The sequence below is a fragment of the Etheostoma spectabile genome, chromosome 3 (genome assembly GCF_008692095.1).
Source record: "Etheostoma spectabile isolate EspeVRDwgs_2016 chromosome 3, UIUC_Espe_1.0, whole genome shotgun sequence".
Taxonomy (NCBI): domain Eukaryota; kingdom Metazoa; phylum Chordata; class Actinopteri; order Perciformes; family Percidae; genus Etheostoma; species Etheostoma spectabile.
In genome coordinates, this window is record NC_045735.1 from 9210141 (window position 1) to 9232184 (window position 22044).

The 22044-nt window shown below is 38.1% G+C and overlaps 2 protein-coding genes across 5 annotated transcripts; both read left to right on the forward strand.

The window, feature by feature from the left end:
- Positions 1–2525: 2525 nt before the first annotated feature.
- LOC116685645 (P2X purinoceptor 5) lies at positions 2526–14123 on the forward strand. 4 transcript variants are annotated; one of them, XR_004331004.1, is made up of 12 exons: positions 2526–2728; positions 4180–4330; positions 4988–5059; positions 8732–8807; positions 9138–9234; positions 11700–11780; positions 11889–12030; positions 12733–12869; positions 13050–13078; positions 13473–13538; positions 13649–13723; positions 14014–14122. XR_004331004.1 is itself a non-coding variant. In XM_032510598.1 (12 exons), the coding sequence occupies exons 1-12, from the start codon at positions 2592–2594 to the stop codon at positions 14104–14106; spliced, it is 1221 nt and encodes a 406-aa protein (XP_032366489.1). In that variant the 5' UTR covers positions 2526–2591; the 3' UTR covers positions 14107–14123. The 4 variants fall into 4 exon arrangements, 3 of the variants coding, with proteins under 3 accessions (XP_032366489.1, XP_032366491.1, XP_032366490.1); XM_032510598.1 differs by having other exon boundaries at positions 13050–13143; positions 14014–14123; XM_032510600.1 differs by lacking the exon at positions 11700–11780 and having other exon boundaries at positions 13050–13143; positions 14014–14123.
- A 3953-nt stretch (positions 14124–18076) lies between these two features.
- LOC116685677 (lymphocyte antigen 6D) lies at positions 18077–18947 on the forward strand. Its single transcript, XM_032510610.1, has 3 exons — positions 18077–18218; positions 18379–18477; positions 18606–18947. The coding sequence occupies exons 1-3, from the start codon at positions 18170–18172 to the stop codon at positions 18683–18685; spliced, it is 228 nt and encodes a 75-aa protein (XP_032366501.1). The 5' UTR covers positions 18077–18169; the 3' UTR covers positions 18686–18947.
- Positions 18948–22044: the final 3097 nt, after the last annotated feature.

Consider the following 22044-nt stretch of genomic DNA (forward strand, 5'->3'; position numbering starts at 1 on the left):
ACACACACACACACACATACATACAGATGCCAGCTTAACGCACTCACCAGCGCAAAAGAATAAACATCAGGCCACTTACATTATTTGCACTACAAAGAGTGTATATATTTGTTATTTATTTTTTCTGTAGTGCTTAACAAGCATTATTTAATTTTGCCCAGTCGTGGCCTGTTGAGGGGCAATAAATATGAAAAGTTCCAAAACATCTATGTTGTTATTTGTGTCGATCCGCTTGACATAATATCTATGTGCATTGTGCATGGCATTTGATTGGAGTCTAGTCTCACTTTGTCCCACAGCAACATTAAAAGAGTTTAGATTTGTTTGAGTTTAGACAGTTTCTGTTGATAATGCATTTTATTAAGTGTCCAATTCATAATGTTCAGATTTATCATAAATAATTGAACGTGCACATTTATTTTATGTTCTGTTAAAGAGAGGTGGAAGTGGGGTCACATTTGAGCATTTAAAAATGTACTTGAAAGTAACGCATTAGTTACTTTCTGCAGTTACTAGATACTTTTATAATTTGTAACTGAGTATCTATTTTACTTACCTTTTGGAAAAAGTAACTAGCAACTGTAACTAATTACTTTTTAGTAACTTAAGTAACTTGCCCAACATTTCTGCACCATGGCTGAATTTTGGGAAAGAAACTTCAGATGTGGTATCAGGGGACCACTAAGGTCTATGTAAAAGCATCCACAGAGCACCATGTCATGGGACATATAACAAGGGTTAAAGGACTTATGTGTAAGCAGGATTTGGAAAAACTTGTCCATGCTTTCATCTTCAGTAGACTTGACTACAACAGTGTCTTGACAGGTCTCCCTAAAAACCAATCAGACAGCTGCAGCTGATTCAGAACGTTGCTGCTCGAGTGCTCGCTAAGATCAAGAGAGTGGATTACATCACTCCAGTTCTGAAGTCTTTGCTCTGGCTTCCTGTGCCTCAAAGAATTGATTTCAAAATACATCAGCTTGTTTATAAATCACTAAACAGTGTAGGATCTAAATACATTTCTAAACTGCTAGTAAACCATGACCCACCCAGACCTCTCAGGTCATCTGGGTCAGGTTTGTTTTCTGTCCCTAGAGTCAGAACTAAACGGGGGGAAGCAGCGTTCAGTTTTTACGCTCCACATATCTGATACAAACTACCAGAAAACTCCGGGTCTGTCGCAACTCTCAGTTTTTTTAAGTCAAGGCTGAAGAACTATCTTTTTGATGTTGCCATTCTTTAAATCTGCTTTTATACTGTTTTTAACTGCTCATAATGTTCATTGTATTTTCTCTTCCTTATGGTTTTTATGTCAAGCACTTAGAACTGCCCTGTTACTGAAATGTGCTATACAAATAAATCTGCCTTGCCTGGTGATGATACATGTAAAGGTTAATAAAAAGGTTCACCACCAAGGCTAAAAAACACACGGTCTAAAACACAAGTAGCACATTTTTAAACCTATAATTTATATCTAGCTAAGATCAAAACTTGTTTTTTTGCAAGCAATGTGAAACACTTCCCATGTTCCTTCTGTGTTTGCTGATTTGTGATAACCATGAAAAGAAACACTGACAAATTGAAATAATTACATCTAGCAAGCCCTCATAGTATACAGTGAACATTCTTTTCTTTGTAATTAATTTATCAATTTTTTTTATTGATGTTTCTGTTACGTTTAAATTTGCTCAGCCCTGACCAACTGAAACATTTAGAGGCCACCTCAAAACATATGAAAATAAGTAGCCTCATCTCAGAGCCCCTGCATGACATCCCAGTTACATTTTAGCTCAAAGTTTGTTGTTGTGCCAAACGAACGGATTTGAGAACGGCAACACACAAAGAGCAGAAGCGGAAGCCGCGCAGGATGACCTGGAAAAGTACTATTATGATGTATGCTTATCCAAGAGAATAGTGGATGAAGAAGAAACAATCTGTTGTTTTTTCTTTCACCATATGTATGTATAATAAAATATTTTGGATTTAATTTTCAACATCTTAAGGAAGAAAACTGGGCGATCCCTTAAATTTGAGGATAAATGCATTGTTATTTGTTTTGAAGGTAATGAGATGGACAAAGATATCGTCTATTTTGTACTGTTACTATTGTCCACATTCACAAGACAAAATGGGCGGACTCCAAACCAAACTTTGAACACTTTTTTCAAGAACTGCACCAATACGGCAATACTCTAAGCGACGTTGAGAATAACACATTTGATTTTGCGTGCATTGCATTTTCTATTACCTTTCTTTATATACATCTTATATTTTATCTGTATATGCACCTGTGGTATTGACTTTTTTGTATATACATACAGGGAATGTACCTATGCTCTTCAATAAAAATAAAAAATAAAACAAAAATAAAAGAGAATACCCTATGTCATTGTCCTCATTACAACCATGCCCAGTCTTATTTTGAAAATCCCACCTGGACATTGTATTGTGCTAGTTGATTCGGACTTGAGGCTGATGGTAGTAAGCATCCCCCTCCCCCCCCCCCCCCCCCCCCCCCCCCCCAACTGTGCTTCTGCACTAAAACTCTGGTGTGGAACACTGACACACAACTGTCCGTGGACAGCTGCAGGATGGCCGGGAGTTTCTTCAAAGGATGCTTCCTCTCCTTGTTCGACTATAAAACGGAAAAATACATTGTCGCCAAAAATAAGAAAGTTGGAGTTTTGTACAGACTTATTCAGTTATCTTTCATTGGTTACATTATAGGGTAAGTCAGTGAATTATGTTGTGGCTATGTAGTTTTCTCACCTCATTTCACACGTGATAAATTGGTACAAATTAATTAATCAATTCATGTCTGTAAGGAGAACAGCTGTCACACAAAGTTTTTCTAATGTCCAGTGTACTGGACTCTTGTGGCTTGTTCAGTACCCAGTAGCAAAACCCAGAAATAAAAAAAAAGACATAGGGGGAATATTGTCAAAATAGGACACTGTCAAAATGGCACAGTTCAGTTTTGCCATGAATTCTATTTTCAAGGAATACCGAAATTAACCCAATACCAGCCTATGTATTGCTTAAAAGGTATGTAAGGAAAAAAAGGTTGTATGGATTTGACGTCATATATGTAGGCGTTGGTCATGTGCAGTGACACCAGAGACAGTTATCCTCGGTTACATTTAATCCAAGAATCACAATGTTAAGGGACATGACATAGCGTAAGCTTCTAAAAATGTAAAACCCAATACTTTCTGTTACTGGAATGTAAACGTAAGTATATACTATTGTTTCCACTGTAATTCCAAAAGCCTTTTACCTTCTGTCTTCAGATGAATCATTTTCTAAACTAGATCAAATATAATTTCTCTAAATATGTCAGATAGCTTGCTGGAACTGTGCAAAGAAGAAGTTCAATACAAAAAGGTTTAGCTATAACCCATAAAAGGGAAAGGCAGTTATTCCCAGAATAAAGAACTGAGATGAATAAATTGTGAACAAATAATAAATATGTCATAATTGTAAATAAATAGGTATATAAATAGTTTAAAACCCTCATAATCCAAGGCAAGGGAACATGGAAAGGCAGGAGAAGAGAAGCAAGAGCAAAGAAAAGTGTGGTAAAAGATGTCTGGTATAGAGATGCTATACTTTTGCTGTTGTATTTTATTAGGCTATAGTTTTACTTGAAGACATTACATGTTGAAAGTGCTCCTCTTCTTCAATGTCTCTGTCTTTTGTACGATAGCACTAGGTATCCTATTTTGACAATGACAGTGTCCCATGTATTTTGTATTATTTTTTGTATCTCAATATAAGGGGTCCAGTTTTGCTAGTAGCACCTGTAAAAAAAGAAGTGGTCTTAGGACACATTGTGTTTGAGTTTTATTTTGAATTTTGTAGTAAGGAGATTGATGTTTATGGAAATGTACCATGTTTTGAGCTTAAACATATGGAAAATCTGTAAATTGTTTCAGAATCCAAATTTTCAAAAAGTATCTCAATTTAACAGTACTCACCCTAGTAAGCCTGATCTAGAAAACATATTTAACTTATGTAGTCACCAAGTGCTTCATTGTAAAAACAACAGGCATCTAAGAATATCATGTAATGATGGTCATCACTCTGTATGTTCTTTAATGTTTAACACAAACAACAACATAGTAAATAGGATGCTTTAAACACAACTTTCAGCTGTTGCATTCTTTCTTTCACCCACAGGTGGGTTTTTGTAAGCAAGAAGGGCTATCAGGAGACCGATGAGGCCATCCAGAGCTCTATAATAACTAAACTGAAAGGAGTCTCAGTGACTAACACCACTGAGTCTGGTCTGCTGGTGTGGGGACCAGAAGACTACGTCATCCCACCACAGGTGAAAACATTTACACAACAGTATGTATGTAGAACACACTTTATAAACGTCTAAAAGACACACACTTTTTCTAAGCATTTGTTCCCTATGCCTGCTCAAATTCATGGATAAAGCAGGATTTAACTGAACTGCACCAGTAGTAACATGCATCAGCGCCAGCTGACAAAGCAACAAAATGGGAATTACGTGATGTGGGACTGTTAGTGTAGTCTCACATTCACATTCACAGACCTTTCTCCACAGCTCTGGTTTATTGGCATTCATGTTTCAACTAAAACTTAAATCTGATTCTGATTCATTTTTAGGTTAGATTATTTAATTTTTTTTTCATCTATATTTAAATTATTATCGTCTCAAGATCGTCTTTGTTGTCACTGTTTTTTGTTCATTTTGTAAAAACAAAAAAATAGGTGTGATGACATTTTAAGAAGAGAGGTAAAAATGGAACACCAAAGTATGGTTTTTGCACATTGTACTAGTGCTAATTGTAAAAAGAAATGTTTTCATCTTTTTTTCCATTCTTAAGAGGTCCTTAGTATGTCATGGGAACATCAAAACACCCCTTAAGATAGAGAGTCCAATGCTGTGAGGCACCACAGGGGTCCTCATGTTATGATGTCAACATAAAGACCAATGCAGATTGTTTTCTCCACATAGGGTGAAGCTGTTCTGTTTGTCGTAACTAATTTCTTAGAGACGCCAAACCAGAGGCTGGGATACTGCGCTGAGGTAAGAATACAGAACAGATCCTTTTAGTGACTGTAATAGCAGCTGTCAAAATACTTCATATCTTAGATCTAATTTGCTAATTATAATGCCAGTAGTAATGATCAATTTATCATACAATGTGGTACAGAATAAACACATTTTGCCAACAGTGCAGTAGTCATGTTATCCTTGCCTCACCAAGTCAAAGTTGTTTGTCAGGTGTACATTATCCTCCTCAATTAATTTGAAAAAAAATCTTTCTCAACAATCTGTTAAAACACATTACAGACAAATGGAAGAAAAATATCAGCCATTACAAGTGTTTAAACCCAAGTTCATTTTAACGTGGGACCGTAAAAACAATGAGGAATTTGACATCTTAACATATTTTGAAGCTATAAAAGGTTGAGTAAAGTTTCTATGCACAGGAAGATTGTGAGGCTCTCCGTCTTTTTACCTTTACCAAGGTTGGAACTCATTGCCTTTGCTCTTCGTTGTAGTTGCTGTGCATTGAAGATGGTCAGTCTCTTAACATGGATGTGGATATGTACTGTATGTGTGTGCGTGAGGTTTAAAGACTATCAGTGTGTTGATAAAGTCTGTTACTTGCCACTGCCTTACCTTGACCACAGTTTCCTGTTGAACAGGGGCCCAGTTCCTGGTATTGAAAGGGCAAACGATGTTTGGGATGTTAGAGAAGAAGGAATCTAATCAGAGACTCTCTCTGTCTCACTCCTGTGGTCTTTTTAGCAACCTAACCAACAACTTTATTCATCACACTTTATGCATTCTCTGAATTGCATGTTCCATTACACGGTATTCTCTTATTTTATGTTATAGAGAGCTACATTTTCCTGTAGTGCTTCAAAGTACAAACATGTTTGTGTTTAACGCTAGGATACCAACTGCTGTGAGCATCATCTAGCTGGAGGGCCATCCCGTCCTCACCTAGAAAATGCATTGCACAACTATGCAAGCAGCTCATGATGACCCACAATTAGATCCAAAACTATGTTTCTTGTTAGGCGGCAACCTCTTGTGGCTGTGGTAATTGTTGAAAGCAATATTAAGCAGGAAGTGAGGTGACAAAGTATAAGATTGTCAGTTTCCACATAAGGAAGAAGGTTGTAGTGATGAATGGGTTAAACAAACACAGGACCTTCACTCTGGAGACTGGGGATCATGTCCCATGGGAAACCAAAAGTCAACTAAAATGAAACAAATTACATCCATAACATCACATTACATCCTCACTTTATTAATTTTATGTGACTTAAGCCAGTCCCTGATGTTTTACTTGCCCTTCATAAACGTTACTAGTTACTTTGACAACATTAACTACGTGTTTAAAACTGTGCCTGTTAAAAGCGGGCACATGATGTAATTGCCACAGTGGAAGTAAATAGAATGGTCGTATGTGTCGTTTTGGGTATGGTTTAGTAGAAATCAACCTATAATGTTGGTGAAGATGTGTTGGGAGGGCACGATGTGCTGTTTAGACGTGTGCAGTTTCTGTGACTAATGTTTATCTTAAGGTTACTTAAGTTACTCTCCACTGTTTGACATCTGATCATCTGGAAACTATTCCAGCCTGCAATGTTTAAATATACAATGGGCAATGTGTTGCTGAGGTTAGAGAAGAGATGAAAAGGAAAAATGCAAACTTATTAACACTTAGGTCCCCTTATGTTTAAATTTCAATGAACTATAGAGACAAGCATGTTATCTCTCGTGATAAATGGTTACTTGAGCCAATCAGCCAAAATGCCAGGATGAAGAAAACAGTTACACATTTCAGTAACCCCTTAAAGTGACTCTGTAATTTGCACATTGCACAATGAGTACAGAAAACAGACAAAAATATTTTTAACTTTTAACAAAGGCTGACACATCTCCCTTTCTATTGGTTTGCATGTGTGTGTGTGTGTGTGTGTTAGTTGAGTTAATTAGAATTGTGAGTTGGTAAGAGACGCTAAGTGTGTCACACTTATACTGTTCAATACTGTTCATTCTCTTAGCTATACAGTATATGTAGCTACAAATTTCCAGAGGGTTCTTGGTATGTAAACTCAGCCTCTCCTGTTCTCTTGCCTTACTGTATCTGCCAAGAAGAATAGCAGGTCTGTACAAGCACTGACTACACAGCCATAAACACCTCTCTTGTATACATTTTAAACTTTCACCAATGGCCCCTGAGTGAAAAGCTGCCACAATTGAGTGGGAAATGTCATTTATCATGTTCCAGCAAGGCACAGTCAAGTTTCACTAAAACATGAATTTTTGAGAAGAAAAGGCACAGACATGTGTCCATAAACAACCTCTAACGGTAGTTGCGTATTGCAACTCCAGATTCTATGAGTATAGGCCCAGTCTTCTAAGACCTGTCGCTGTTGGGTAACCACTCTGCGCATGCACAGTTGTGAAGATTTCTTTAGCTCCCTTGTGCCCTGCATGGACCTCTATTACGTCCCCAGTTACTGTATATCACAGTTGCACAACCAGAGATCTGCTCCCAACATCAGCATTTTTCTTCAGCTGTTTCGGAAGCAGGTGGCCTGAATCTTAGAGGGCTACGCCTATACTCAGAGAATTTGGAGTTACAATGCATAACTATTGTTCTATTTTGTATGGGCTTTGCCCTCTAAGAGCTGTTACTGTTGGGTCAAGGGTGAAGCTGATGTTGTCAACGCCACCTGCGACACAAGGTCCATAAGCAGAACATAGACTAATAGCTCTTCCTATTCTCACCGAACCAGTTCAATCAAATAATGTATTATTTTGATAAAAACCTCTCATGAATATGCATTGGACAGGTAGTGAAGCCTTTGGTGTGAGAGATCCAGGTTTGATTCCCACTGCGATACATCAACCAATGTGTCCCTGAGCAAGACACTTAACCCCTAGTTGCACCAGAGGTGTGTGACCTCTGATATACAGCAATTGTAAGTCGCTTTTGATATAGCGTCATCTAAATGACATGTGATGTGATTTAATAATGACAGCAGGTGTCTGTGTGCCCACAGTAATAGGCTCCTGGCTATCTCCAACAGCTGAGCCAAGTGCACGCCACACTGAACATTTCGCCACTTGGGCGAAATGTTGCTAAACTTTCAGAACCACGGACAGCTCCAGGCAGTTTATGTGGGGGGAAAAGGGGAAATTGGCCATTTCCCCCCCTTAGCACCAGCGATTTGCACATGCCAAGCAGACGCATTACAGACAGAGCCGACACTATTGTGTGTGGTGTGATGCGTAACAGCACCCTTCTATTGATGGACAGTCTTACACTGTGAGAGATTATAAGTGTGAATGACTGCTCCAAGTAAGAATGTTGTGAAATTGAACACTACAGCAGGCTATATGCCAATGTTGTTTTCAATGAAAAAAACATTTGCACAAAGCAAGCCGATCCTCTTTTCCATATTAATAAGAAAATGAAAATGAGAAAAAAATAGTGGGACAAAAAGAAATCAAGGGACATTTAGAATAGATGTGCGATGAATTGCGAGTTAACTATGACATTAATGTGATTGTCACGATTAAATGTTTTAATCTTTTGACAGCACTTCTTCTCATGTATTTTTTTATATTATTTTTTATTTTACAAGCCTTGTTTGTGACTTGTAAAAAACTAGTCTGTTGTGGGTAAATGTTTCATGAACATCTGTTTTTTGGCTGTGACGTTGTTCTCAGAACCCCAAAGTGCTGAATGGTCACTGTCGAGATGACAAGGACTGTGAAGAGGGGAAGATGATAGTGGCTGGTAACGGTAAGAGAGAAACGCCATTCAGTTTCATTGGCTTAGTGCCATTCTGATCCTAATTCAACAAGGTTACATTCTCTCTTGTTTTCCAAATAAAGGAAATGAGTGCAACATGCATGATAGAAAACACAAGTGTTTAAGATAAATTTAAGGAATGTGGTGATTGGTTTCTGTCTGTTTAAGTCTATGCCACTGACATGGAATTTGGAAATAATAGCACAACTCTCATTTGAACTGATTATTTATAATCCATATCTTTGCAACAGAAATTCAAATATGGTGTCTTTTCACATGTGATAAGCTGTGCGACTGTCTTATTGTGCTGTTTTTCTTCAGGAATTATGAGTGGCCAATGCTTAAGAAAAGATGAAAACTCCACTGGGACCTGTGAAATCTACGGCTGGTGTCCCATTGAAAGAATATTCAAACCACAGTAATGAGCAATGCAGTTACATACATCTTGTGCATTTTTGTATACACAGTATGTATTGAATAACTCATGGAACCCAGCAATGACAATACAAATTAGCAGACATCACCTTGATGTCACTGAGGCATGTGTATAATGGGGCCAAATGCTTTTCAGAGAGACCGACGGAAAGCATTAGTCTTAATTTAAATGACTTTAAAAATTCAGTTTGAAACTTATCAGGACACAGTAAGTCAAGTCAAGTGTATGGTTAATTCTTTAATATGTGCCATTAAAATATGTTTCTCTCCAACCCATGGTGCAATAGGGCACGTACAACAAGTATAATATTTATTGTTGTATGTGTCCTTATTGCCCCATGGTTTGAAGAGAAATGTATTTTCAATAATAATAGTAATGTGTGCCAAAAGTTTCTGTGGATGCACAGTATACATGTCAAATAATGTTTTGGCCAACAGGCCCTGCAGTACGTATCAGGCTGTGCCTTCATAAATCTACTGAGCCTTTGACAGTTGACACTGTTCTCTTGCTTACCATTAAGCTGCATTTAAATACTACAGTCACCTAAGCAAAGAGCAGATACTCAGCGGCTTGACCTGGCCTTGTCTGTTTAGGCTTGCTCTTGGGGGAATTACTAGAATTGTTGAGTCCTTGTAAATTATAGAGTGTGTTCTAGACCTACTCTATCTGTAAACACACTAGCATGGACCACGCCATGACCATGAGTTAGTTAAAGATGTAATGAACATTATGAATGTGCAGATAGATAAATTGATGTGGATGTCATCTGACGGCTGGTTTGGGAGGATGTATGATGACTGGGTGGAGGAGACTCAGAGTAGGGGTTCCGTCTCAGAAGCAGTTTTTGCCCAAATAGTTTACAGACCCCCAAAAGTGTCAGATTGTGTAGAACTGTTGTGTCTGGGCTTGACAGAGATCGTTGAGATTGTTGTGAATGTACGGAAGAGTGGCTGGAATAATGTTTGCGTGATATGGCTGAAAAGCAGAGAATTCTGGTCAGATGTTTCTGAAACCAGAATGGAATGGCCGTTTTGGAATAGTTAAAAGTGGATGTTGTGGAGATACCTTGGCGGTGTACACTGAGCCGATGTATTTGATTAGTGGCTCATAGGGGTTGAGGTGGTAGCTAAACTGGAAGACATAAATGAGGAAGGAAACTTTGAAGTGTGTATGGTGATGTATGATAAACTGGGGATGACGAGAACGATTGTAGACGGATGAAGTTGGTGCAAATTCTGAACACCTCAAAAGCTGAAAAAAAGTTGAATGGAATGAGCATGGGTGATAAAACTGTAGATGGACTTGACGACCAGAGAGGGTAATGGAAGCCGATATGTGGCTTGATGTTCCTTAAAGCAATTCCAGCTCGTTAAAGTAGGCTGAGAGAGTGCTGGGAGAGACCGCTGATGTTGCGGTCTTGTGAGGCGTAAGAGGTTTCTCAGCTGTTGTGTGTTAGTGGTTGTGGCTGAAAACGGTGTCACTGGTGTAGGGTGAATTTCCGATACTGGAGCCGAGTGTCTGAATTTCTTTATTTAAGATGTCTACTACTGCTGTAGTGTCGGAGTAAATTAATAAGGACTTTTGACCATTTGTGCCCCCAAAGAATGGCAGCCACAACAAAGTGGTATACTTAATGGAGCGCTGACGAAGGAGACCCGGACTCCGTGCTCAATCACAGAATTCCGAGGGCTGAGCGGATCATCTCCCCCCGTAGCATCCGCCAAATCCACGGAGGGAGCTGCATCGTGTATAGCTGAATGACAAAGTCCTCGTAGAAAAAGGAAATGCAGTTCCAAGAAGCCAGAAAATGCCGCCACAAGTGCATTTGCACGCCCCGTCCAAGACAACGCTAAGGTGGAAAGAGGGGATGGCAGCGGCATTGGACAAAAGGTTAGACAAGGTGGAATTTGCTTACAGAACTAAGCAAATGGCAGAATTTAGATGCCAAAGGAGGAATAGCAGGCAGCATCTGACTGGAGCATCTGACTGCAAGAAGAAAGTTTGACAGGATGCGCTGCACTTTCTCAGAGGAAAGACAGAAACAGACAGAAACGTGACAGAAACTGTTTCGAATAGATTGTTGTACGGATCGTAGTTCACATCAGGTGAGCGTAGCTGTAGCTCCGGATCCATGACTGAGTGCGTGAAACGCTGACCCTCTTGCGTCAAGCAATCAGAGACACAAGCCTGGCTGCGCAGCACGGTATATGTAGGTCTGTCTGGTGATTTCGAGGTGTGGTTTAGGCGTGGCCCTGCTCCCAAACCTAAGTTAACAAATGAACTTCATGTGTCTTGAGATAACTCTGAATTAATACTATAAATAAAATGTAATGTAATTGAATTGAATTTAGGCTAAACTGCCTGTTTTACCAAATGACCAAGTTTTTTTTTTAGTAAGACTCTGAATGTTTAGCACTTAATTTCAATCCTCTTTTTTCTTTTGACAGAGGGCCTCTGCTGACAAATGCTGAAAACTTCACCATCTACATAAAGAATTTCATCCAATTTCCAAAATTCACATTTTCAAAGTAAATCCTCTTCTTTTGTGTTCAACACTCAACAACCTTAATGTACCACTCGGTAACTGGAATCAGTTATCATGCGTTTTATTATACTGTGTACTTCTTAACTCTGAGGTCCAACGTTCTGGAAACGACTGATGACTCCTTTTTGAAGAAATGCCGATTTGACCAGGTGCTTCACCCCTACTGTCCCATCTTTCACCTGGGTGACATCACCAGAAGAGCTGGATACAACTTCCAGGACATGGCCACATTGGTCAGTAATACACTTTTCAACTTAGATTGAATTTAATATTGTTATTTTGTTTGTCAGAACAGCAAAAGAAACAACAGTCCAGGTGTCATCAAATCTACATCACAGTGGAAAAAATAAACAGCTGTCATTTTTATTTAGTGATTAAACAAATTAATTTCATGGTTTTGTTTCTTAGAAAATAACACTAAAAATAGAATTAAGTAGCCTATGACAGAAACACATTGTTTCCTAATAATATGCAGAGATCTTGCTTGATTACAAGGGATGCACAATACACATTTTAAAGGTGGGGAAAAGAAAGCACTGGTACCGAAACGGAGAAGTTGGAAAGGTGAATCAATTAGTTACATGGTAGTTACACGGTAGTCAGTTGACTTATTTGTCATCGTTTAGGCACATTTCCACCACAGTCATTTCAATAATTTGGACAGAACACAACACACAGAGTACATTTGGAAATGCAAAAGAGGCACCATTAAAAAAGACACATTATTTATAGGAATTTTAATTTGAACATTTATTCATAAATTCTATATGTGCATCTCATTCTGAAGTGAGCATCATTGTGTTAAAGGAGACATGCTTTGGGGGCCATTGGCCCTGTTGGACTGTAGTTTGTAGACGTGTGCCCACCCTATTTACCATGATTAGTTAACATTATTTAATAGCCACATGTGACCCCATTTCTATTGTGTTTTCCAGGGTGGCTCCATTGGCATTATCATAGAGTGGGACTGTGATCTTGACAAAGGCCACTCTAACTGCCATCCACAGTACCACTTTACTCGTCTGGATGTCAGCGTCTCCAACAAGACCATCGCAACCGGATTTAACTTCAGGTCAGACTCACTGCAGACACTGTCTTATGCACAGACACATATTTATCATTTTCTTAAACAATGTAATTATATATTTGAAAACACGATTTGAAAGGAAAAAATGATCCATGTTTCTTACTTGGAAAAAAAATATTTGTATTCTCTCATGCCTCCATATTTTCCTTTTCTTTTTCCCAACAGACACACTCGGTATTTCAAAAATGCTGCTGGTGAGACCTATAGATCTCTATTGAAAGTCTATGGTATCCAATTTAACGTCATGGTGCACGGAAAGGTGAATGCGTTTTGAACGGCCAATGAATACTGTCCGCTTTGTCAAAGCTTTATGATGTGACATAAATGCAATACACAGCATATTAGCACATAACAAACTATCAAAAGCTTGTAGTTGGATTGTCTACAACAACAGGATTAGGATGCATTGTGATGTTATAATTTCTTTTGCATCTCAGTGAACTGCAGGTTACATTAATGTATCAAACTGAAATCACATTCAAAGACATTTTTAACAAAAGACAGTATATTTAGTAGTATTTTTTAGTAGTAAGTTTTTAGGATGATTTTTGCGCTAAACCAGATTTCTAATTTTTCTGTTATTCATAGGCTGGGAAGTTCAGCATCATCCCAACAGCCATCAATGTTGGCTCAGGGCTGGCTTTGATGGGTGCTGTAAGTGTCATTAATCATGATGTGTTAAACAACATTCAAAAGTTTTAAAGAACTGCACAGGATTGTTTTTGTTGCATTTTGCCAGTTGTGACAGAAACTTTATTTAACAGGGAGCTTTCATCTGTGACTTGATCCTTCTCTACCTAATGAAGAAGGGCAACTCCTATCGAGAGAGAAAATTTGAAAAGCAACACACAGGTAGAGATGTATAGAGTATTCTTTGTCTATGCAGTTAAGCCTCACAGTACTTTCTATACAGTATTGTTACCAGAGAAAAAGTGTACATTGAAGCAAAGAAAGTGAAATATGATGTAGGTCCATTGTATACCGTATCTAATTTATTTCATAGTGTAATTAACTGGATAGTATGTAGTTTAACATATTTTAAAACGTCAACAGATCTTAAGCTGTTTGTGGCTAATCTAATGCTGGTATGACACATGGCTTATTTGCAAAAATGAATATTTATCTGTCTGTATTTCACAGAAGTAATAAATCAACATCTGAGGACAACAGTGTGGAAGATGGAAAGGGTGACACGGAGCAGGACAATCTGACGTTGATGTGAAGCTCTTGTAAGACGATACATTGGTTAAATTTGTCATTTTGAGGATGCAACATATTTTGCCTTTGTAACAACTCAATTTTTAGAACTTTAAAAAGCCAATTAAAAACAATCATTAACACAGGTTCTAATACAGCACATGTATGGTTTAGCCATGAAATGAGAGCGATTTTAGCACCATTGCCTAAAAGTGATGTTCTTGCATTCAGACCACTTTTACTGAAGCTTAAGTTTTATAATTCGTCAATTTGTTTTTATTGTTTAACCCCACACCTATTCATGTATGGAAGTTAAATAAATTTGTTATATTTAAGATGTTGTATGTGGATAAATACTGTTAAAAAGTTATTTAAGAAAAACATTAAAATCTTCTCTTTAAAATAAAACAGTTAAACTAAATTATCATACCAGAAAATACTTTTGTAACAGGACATACTGTGCACAGGACATACTGTGCAAGGGTCGTAATTCTGACTGCTGATTGGATAAAAGGAGAATTCTTTAGGTCACATGTGGGGCCTCACAATGAAAATGAAACAGGTATGGTGACTCTGCCACACTAACTTTTAGAAGGTTTATATACTGTATGCTGTGTAAATGTCAGATGTCAAATGTAATGCTTGTAGAAATTCTCATTAGATTATCCGAGGCCACAGCATAACATGTGCTAGGTATTTTTTAGCCAGCAGATTGACTCTAGGGACTGCAATATTATTTTAAATCCACTACTACAATACACAGCCAAGCATGAACATGAGAGAAAAAAGTATTTTACGAGATGAGAGTGAGAATGTGTTGCACTCCCACAATAGAAGAACATGCAAACTTTACTCAGAAAAGTTAGCATTTTATATTTTGACAGGACTTAAATCACTTTCCTTTTTTATTAATTACATTGTTTGCTGCTTGATTTGCAATGATTCTTATGAATTAAATATACCTCAGAAGTGAACAAAGCATTAACTGCCAGTTTTCCTCCAACATACAGTATGTGTTTCAGAGTGGTCCATGATGTGATTTGGTTTTAGTCAGTTTACCAACCAAAAGCTTTATGTATAAATTAATAGAAGAAAGCTCTGCATGTAACCCAGGTAAATATAAATGCATGCACTGTGACTTTATTGTTTATTATAACAGTAAACCAGCAACATTGTTGTGAACAACGTCCGTGAACTTTGAGTCTGGGGAGGAGGGGTCGGGGAGACGGCTCTCTACAGCACATGTGTCAAACTCAAGGCTTGCGGGCCAAATCCGGCCCCTTGCATATCCGTTTAGGTTCACAGAACATTTTTGCGCACCTAGTTTTTGTCGCTTTTTCTAACGTCATATTTTTTGACAATTTGTAACATTTTCCAACGTTGTCACTTTTGTCAAAGTTTTTGTCACTTTTTCTGACAAGATATTTGACTTCTTTGATTAAATAAAAGCATATCAATAAACTAAACATGTCTGGGCCTTGATGTGATTCTTATTTTCCAGTGTGGCCATCAGTGAAGTTGAGTTTGACACCCCTGCTCTACAGTATTTTGAATTTGTACTGCAGTAATTATTTTAAACACTAGCTGTCGGTATTGCACCTTTACCTGTGAAAACAAGTCAAATGGGTTCTTTGTTAGAAGTAACCAAATCTTACAGTTGCCACATGGATTTTCATATTTTTTTGAAAGTGTTTCCATTACCAGTTGCATAATTGAAAACAAGGTGAGTTGAGGAAAAAAATAAAGTCGTTATGCCCACTCTCTCGCACTCCCACATTATTGCCTACAGATGTCATTAAAGGGAAACTTCAAGTTGTAGTCACCCATCATGTCACAGCTACATGTAGGAGAGGCTACACAGGTTGTTTAACGGCATGTCTGAATGTTAAATGCTTCAATTAAGCTTAACTTATAAATGACGTATTGTACCCTGAATGAATGCACAAAATATTAAATATATTTTTGGAGATGACGCACTGATGAAATGAATCACCTATTGATTTTCATTTGTCCTTAAATCTACAGCATCAGTAGCCTGGTCCCACCAGACTCCTGTACATTTCATTCGTACAGATAGTCCACTCTCCATTAACAAGTGTTAACTTCCTTCCGCCCACAAAACTCAGCAAAGATTGATCTTGCTCAGGCTTTAACTTCTGGATATTCGGTAGCGTTGCCACAATGAAACAAATGGCTTTGCTCGCATCGTTCTCCGCCGCCATTATGGAACTCCTACTCCAACTAGTGCACAACCTCAACGTCATCGTTCTCAGCCACTCCTTCTGTTCGCTGATTGGACCGCCAAAGATTTGGCCAGAGAAAATCCAAGAATATACCGCAAACCCAGACGGTTTACTGAAGGAAAATAAAAATTGAGCGGAAGTACGTAGGAGGTCGGAGCCAGGCTACAGCATAAGAGCTCAAAAGTCCTGCCTTCTCAGAGAGACCTTGGGTTCCGGAAATGAATTTCCCATTAATTTCTCCCATTGCCGTCCAGAAAAGTCTGTATACAAAGAGTTAGACCATGCCTTAGGCTAACCAGCTGCAACATGACTCATACGCATACAACATTTCATTTTGAGTGAAAAAAGTAACAAAATATCCAAATAGAGTGAAAGGTACAAGACTGTATGTATTTTGTATTGTGTTTTTATTAGCTAATGAGAAAAAAGGAAAAATGCATGTTTAACCCACAGGGAAACAAATACCCTACTTGGTTCCATAAAGGCTCCACTGGACCTGGTGGTGAAGGGATGTTAAAGAGTCAGGCAAATTGTTTCTCTGTCATGTAGACAATATAAAACACTAATTGATTTTGATGAGTCATATACAAAGGTGTTGCACACACCGGTGGCCTGACTACATTCGCTCGCTCTGCTCTGTTTTCCAAGAACAACCCTCACAACCTGTCACTGTCAGGAACGCAGTCTATCTGGCAGTCTGGAACCATGCCCAAACTCAAACCCTGTGGAGCTGGCTTTAGTCAGAGACTGGTAGATCTGCATGGAGCTACTGTTGCTATTGTACAAATAAATATAGATTACAGAGAAAACATCACAGAATACTATGCTGATTAGTTTAACTATATGCAAAGTGGGCTGAAGTCAGTGAAAAAGTGATTATTTAGTTAATTCATTCATTTATTTATTAGCACATAATATATAGGATGGTGGATCTGATAAAACCTTCTAACTTGCATTGTAGATGTGATTTCTGTCTCAGTGTCTTTTCAGCTGTTTTTATTAAATTAAAAAATGTGTACATTTATTGGGCATGGATTTGAAAGTAATGACGGGATGTTTTTACCTCACAGATGTAGTACTTCGTGTTTAGTGTAGCAGCATCAGCAACACATTTAAAATGGTAAACATCATGCCTGCTAAACATACGCATATTTCCATTTTAATTGTGAGCATGTTAGCATGTTGTCGTCAAAGCATAGCTGTAAATACGTAGCCTTACTGTACTGTAGCCTTGTTTGTTAAATAATGCGAGGATAATGCTTACTTAACTTGTAAGGTAACTTTTGGTGAGTTATTTTAGTGACCAACAAACTGTATCCAAAGGGCAATGTTTCCAGTTACTTTTCAGGCTGTGTACATTAAACAGGCTGGAACTAGTACAGTGAACAAGGTCCAGACATACAGCTGAGCTTTTAAAATCATGACATGATCTGATATAATTTGTTACAATCTGATGTATTGAGTCCTGTTGAGAGGTCAGACATAAAGCCAATCCCAGGAATGTAGCTTTCAAACAGCATCATTAATGCTTGCTCGTGGGAAATTGTTGGGTCTTTGTAAATTATAGCCCTAGTGTACGTGGATTTGACACCATAATTAAAATTGAATTGAATTAAATTAACAAGCCGCAGCCAGAGAGGGTTAAAAGTAACCTTATGAGTCTCCTGAAACACAACACCTTGCTCTTCAGCAAGAGAATGAAGCAGATTAAATCTTTGTTCGCTAAGGCTTCGTCTTTTCTTTGGAACAATAGTTGTAAACAAAGGCGGTTGTATGTGAGGTATGTGATGTGTGCCAGTATAAAAGTGACAGTGCGGGTGGTTTGTCCACATACCATCTGACAACATGAAGGTCTTGCTTCTTACTTTGCTGCTCCTGCTGTGTAGCACTCAAGGTGAGTGAAATTAGGTTTATACTCTTTTTTTGCAATGTTATGGAACCATTTGATTTGATCACTGAATCATTAGACCGATCCAACGGACATTGTTAACTCAACAAGGAACTTTATTGTATTGTAGCAAGTGAAAATGCTAATGGCTTTGTCTTCTCATCAGTGCTCACGCTGAGATGCTACACCTGTGAAGGTGGTGATCGCTGTAAGACGGAGACAGATTGCCCACCATCAGCTCAGTACTGCCAGACCAAGACCAACGGTACGCAGGACTCATTCTGCTGCATTTACTTCATTTTTTCTCATGTCCACGTTATAGACAAACCATATTATTTACTACAGTGACAGATAGTTCATTAATTGCATATTGTTTTGATTTTTTTTCAACAGGTGACGCAATTTCTCGAACTTGTGAGGAATTCTGTGCTGAAGACTATTTCACAAAATGTTGTGACAGCGACCTTTGCTGAGCCTGAATCATCCCTCGGTGTTTACTTTCACTTTCTCATTAATGAAAATTGTCAATGAGAAAGTACTTAAATCTAAATCTGGAAGTGAAAAATGATTTGTTAGATTACAATATTTTCATGTGATTTTCCTGTCTTTCATTTCTCTTGCTTTTATTTTCAATGAAATCTACAAATGTTGAATTATTTAGTCTCATCTCAAAGGCAACTGTCCAACACACTGGTAGTAACAGCTAGGTTTTGAAATAGTGCTGGTGGCAAGGAAAGCACGCACACATGCACGCACACATGCATGCACACATGCACACACTCATACACACACACACACACACACACACAAACACACACACACACACACACACACACACACACACTTAAGCCCTTTCTGATGTCACTTAGTGGGTCACTGCCAACTGCATACTGCTATGTGGGTCGCTGTCTGTTTCTGCTGAGAGGTAAAGTTGAACTCTCAGGAGTCATCTGTTTCAAAATCATTAAATGGGAAAATAATAAATCTTTTAATTAATGCATTGATTTGTTTCAGATGTCTTTTGTTACAAATGAGACAGAAAACTGTCTGTGTCTGTCTGAAGATTTACAGTGAGTCCCACATGGGTTCAAAAACATAGTGTCGCTCACATGTTCTGACTTCCTCATGGGTTTCTTTTGGGTTATTATGCTATTCCACTGATTACGGCAGTAGTTGTTGGCGGTGGTGTGCATAGAAACATACGGTAAGTGAAGAAGAAGACTGGTAGCGCAATGCAGAATGCAGGTTTTTAAAATGCAAATAAAAATCTGCTCTGCAAAGGTTTAATGAAGAGGAAAATGTAATCAACATGTTTTAAAGTCTTACTGCTATACATGTCACATTTCAGTGAGAAATGCTAAAAATAAACATAGCTGTGTCTGTTTACAAGAAGGTCCACATGGTGCCTTTAACTAACAGTCTGTTGCATATTACGAATTGTATTAATTCGAGGGGTAAATTAAACTGGTTAATAATTTACAGTAAGACAATTATCCTAGCCAACTCAACGCCCACAGACAATTCATTTTTTGGGGTAGACTGGCATTTGGACCAGTTAGGCTATAGGCTTTGTATATTAGCTCCTTGAAGGCCCCGGTGTGTCAACCCAAGTGGGTCCAAAGGGCCCACATGGATTGTAAGTGGGGACCATGTGATCAATAATCTTGAAGGCCCCACTTTATAGTTTTGTGTGTGTTTTTATTAGCTAATGAGAAAAAAGGAAAAATGCATGTTTAACCCATAGGGAAACAAATACCCTACTTGGTTCCATAAAGGCTCCACTGGACCTGGTGGTGAAGGGATGTTAAACCTTTTGTTCATCATCCCCTTATTACCAAAAGAGCCAGGCAAATTGTTTCTCTGTCATATAGACAATATAAAACACTAATCGATTTTGATGAAATGAGTCATACACAAAGGTGTTGCACACACCTGTGACCTGGCAACATTCACTCGCTGTTTTCCGAGAACAACCCTCACAACCTGTCACTGTCAGGAACGCAGTCTATCTGGCACACAGGACCCATGTTTCATTTTGTTGTGTTTCCTGTAGCTCAAATAACTCAGAAGAATTCACACCAGATCCCAAACACAACTATAATACAACAATAAAAACTCACTAACACAAATGAATTGCATGGATTCAGAATACTGTCATTAAAATACAGGTCATCAGTGTTAATCTCTCTGGCTGTTCCTTCTTTCCGCCAGAGCAGCCCAGATATCAGAGGTGGATGATTGGTGGATTAGTAGATCACAACCTTTACACTTAATGTGTTACCATACCGGATGGACTTTATCCAAAAGACAAATAGATTGACACAGTACTACAGAATAATGTCTTTAGATAAAAAAATGTAATTACTGCATGCAAAACATTTTTATTTTTTGCATCACTTTTGGGGGACACACCCTAAACCAAAAATGTAACAACTTTCCATCATGTGAAGGAATTATTGTGATTGATGAAGGAGCCTGTATGTTGCACAAAACCACTTTTAGAACATGAGGGAAAATATTACACTCATCTGCTGCCCACACAGGAAAGAACTGTGCTGCTGAGAATTTGAGAACAGGCATGCCCCATGCTCGGTGTGTTTGTTTCAATGTGTAAATGACGACTGCATGGGGGCATGGTTGTTGGAAATTCTTTTATTATTGTTGTTGTCATTTTTTTTTACACGTATTAACAAAGCTCTTGCTGTCATTCTTGCACCTTCCTCCCAGCAGGACTGCCTGGAGCTGAGATCTTCTCTTTTTCCCTTGGTTTCTACAGCCCGTTCTTGGTCCTGGCAGTACTGTGGCTACCATAGATATTGCCTTCATGGAACTCCTTTATAAAATAACCCAGGTAGTGGTGTTTTTCTGATCAAATTTTTTAATCAATAGTAGAATATAACTGTGCAAGATGCGTCCAATGAAATAGACATTAAAAGGATCAATCCATGATTACAATCAAAGATCAAAGTTTTGATGTAAAGTAGTGATGAGGAAGGTGTCTGTTAGATGTGAAACACCATTGAGGCATGCAAAGCATTGTGTAGGCAGTGGTGGAAAGAACATTTACTCCATACTATACCTGAGAGGTGCTTGAATTTTATAATAATGATAATAACAATAATAATAACTATTATTTATAGAGCGCCGTTCATGAAACCCAAGGACACTTATCAGTGGCTATACTAAGGGAGGTTGTAGGCTGTGTGAACAAGTGGTGTTTCAGTAGTTTAAAAAAAAATACTTGAGTATTTCCATTTTATGCCACTTCCTACTCCTACTCTACTACATGTCAGAGGGAATTACTCTACAAACATACTCTGCTACATTTATTTAATAGACATAGTCAGTGATTACTTTTCAGTTTAAGATTTACATAAAAACACATAATAACCAGTTGTTCACAACCTTTGAGCTGTGCTTAGTCTGGGCCTCTCAGGTAAAAAATAAAAATAAAAATCTGAACACTGTTTTTTCTTCTTTCTTAACCCATCAATTAACTCAAGACCCCAGCAGATCTATCTAGTGACCCTTTGGAGGGGACCCACTGGATTAGTAAAGTATGTAAAGTGTTAAAAACACAGCAATCAACAATCTAATGTTACGTATAATATATCAGTCACAGGGGACATTTCAGGATTTTAGTTTTTATGCAGTCTGCTGATAATAGTGAAATGTTACTTAAGATTTAGAATTAAGGACTTGTACCTGTGATGGAGTATTTCTTCCCTGATTGTTTTGGTCATTTAAAGGATATAATAAGTTAAGGATATAATACTTCTTTTAACACTGAGTTTAGGTAAAAAAAGAGCATGGCTGCTGGACAAACAAAAAC

Excerpts from the sequence above, each read along its gene's own strand:
- LOC116685645 (XM_032510598.1), top strand. The coding sequence starts at position 2,592 with ATGGCCGGGAGTTTCTTCAAAGGATGCTTCCTCTCCTTGTTCGACTAT. Across the intron at positions 11,781-11,888 it reads CCAAAATTCACATTTTCAAA|GTCCAACGTTCTGGAAACGA; the intron begins GTAAATCCTCTT and ends CTTAACTCTGAG. Across the intron at positions 13,724-14,013 it reads ATCGAGAGAGAAAATTTGAA|GTATTTCACAGAAGTAATAA; the intron begins AAGCAACACACA and ends ATTTATCTGTCT.
- LOC116685677 (XM_032510610.1), top strand. The coding sequence starts at position 18,170 with ATGAAGGTCTTGCTTCTTACTTTGCTGCTCCTGCTGTGTAGCACTCAA. Across the intron at positions 18,219-18,378 it reads CCTGCTGTGTAGCACTCAAG|TGCTCACGCTGAGATGCTAC; the intron begins GTGAGTGAAATT and ends TCTTCTCATCAG. Across the intron at positions 18,478-18,605 it reads CTGCCAGACCAAGACCAACG|GTGACGCAATTTCTCGAACT; the intron begins GTACGCAGGACT and ends TTTTTTCAACAG.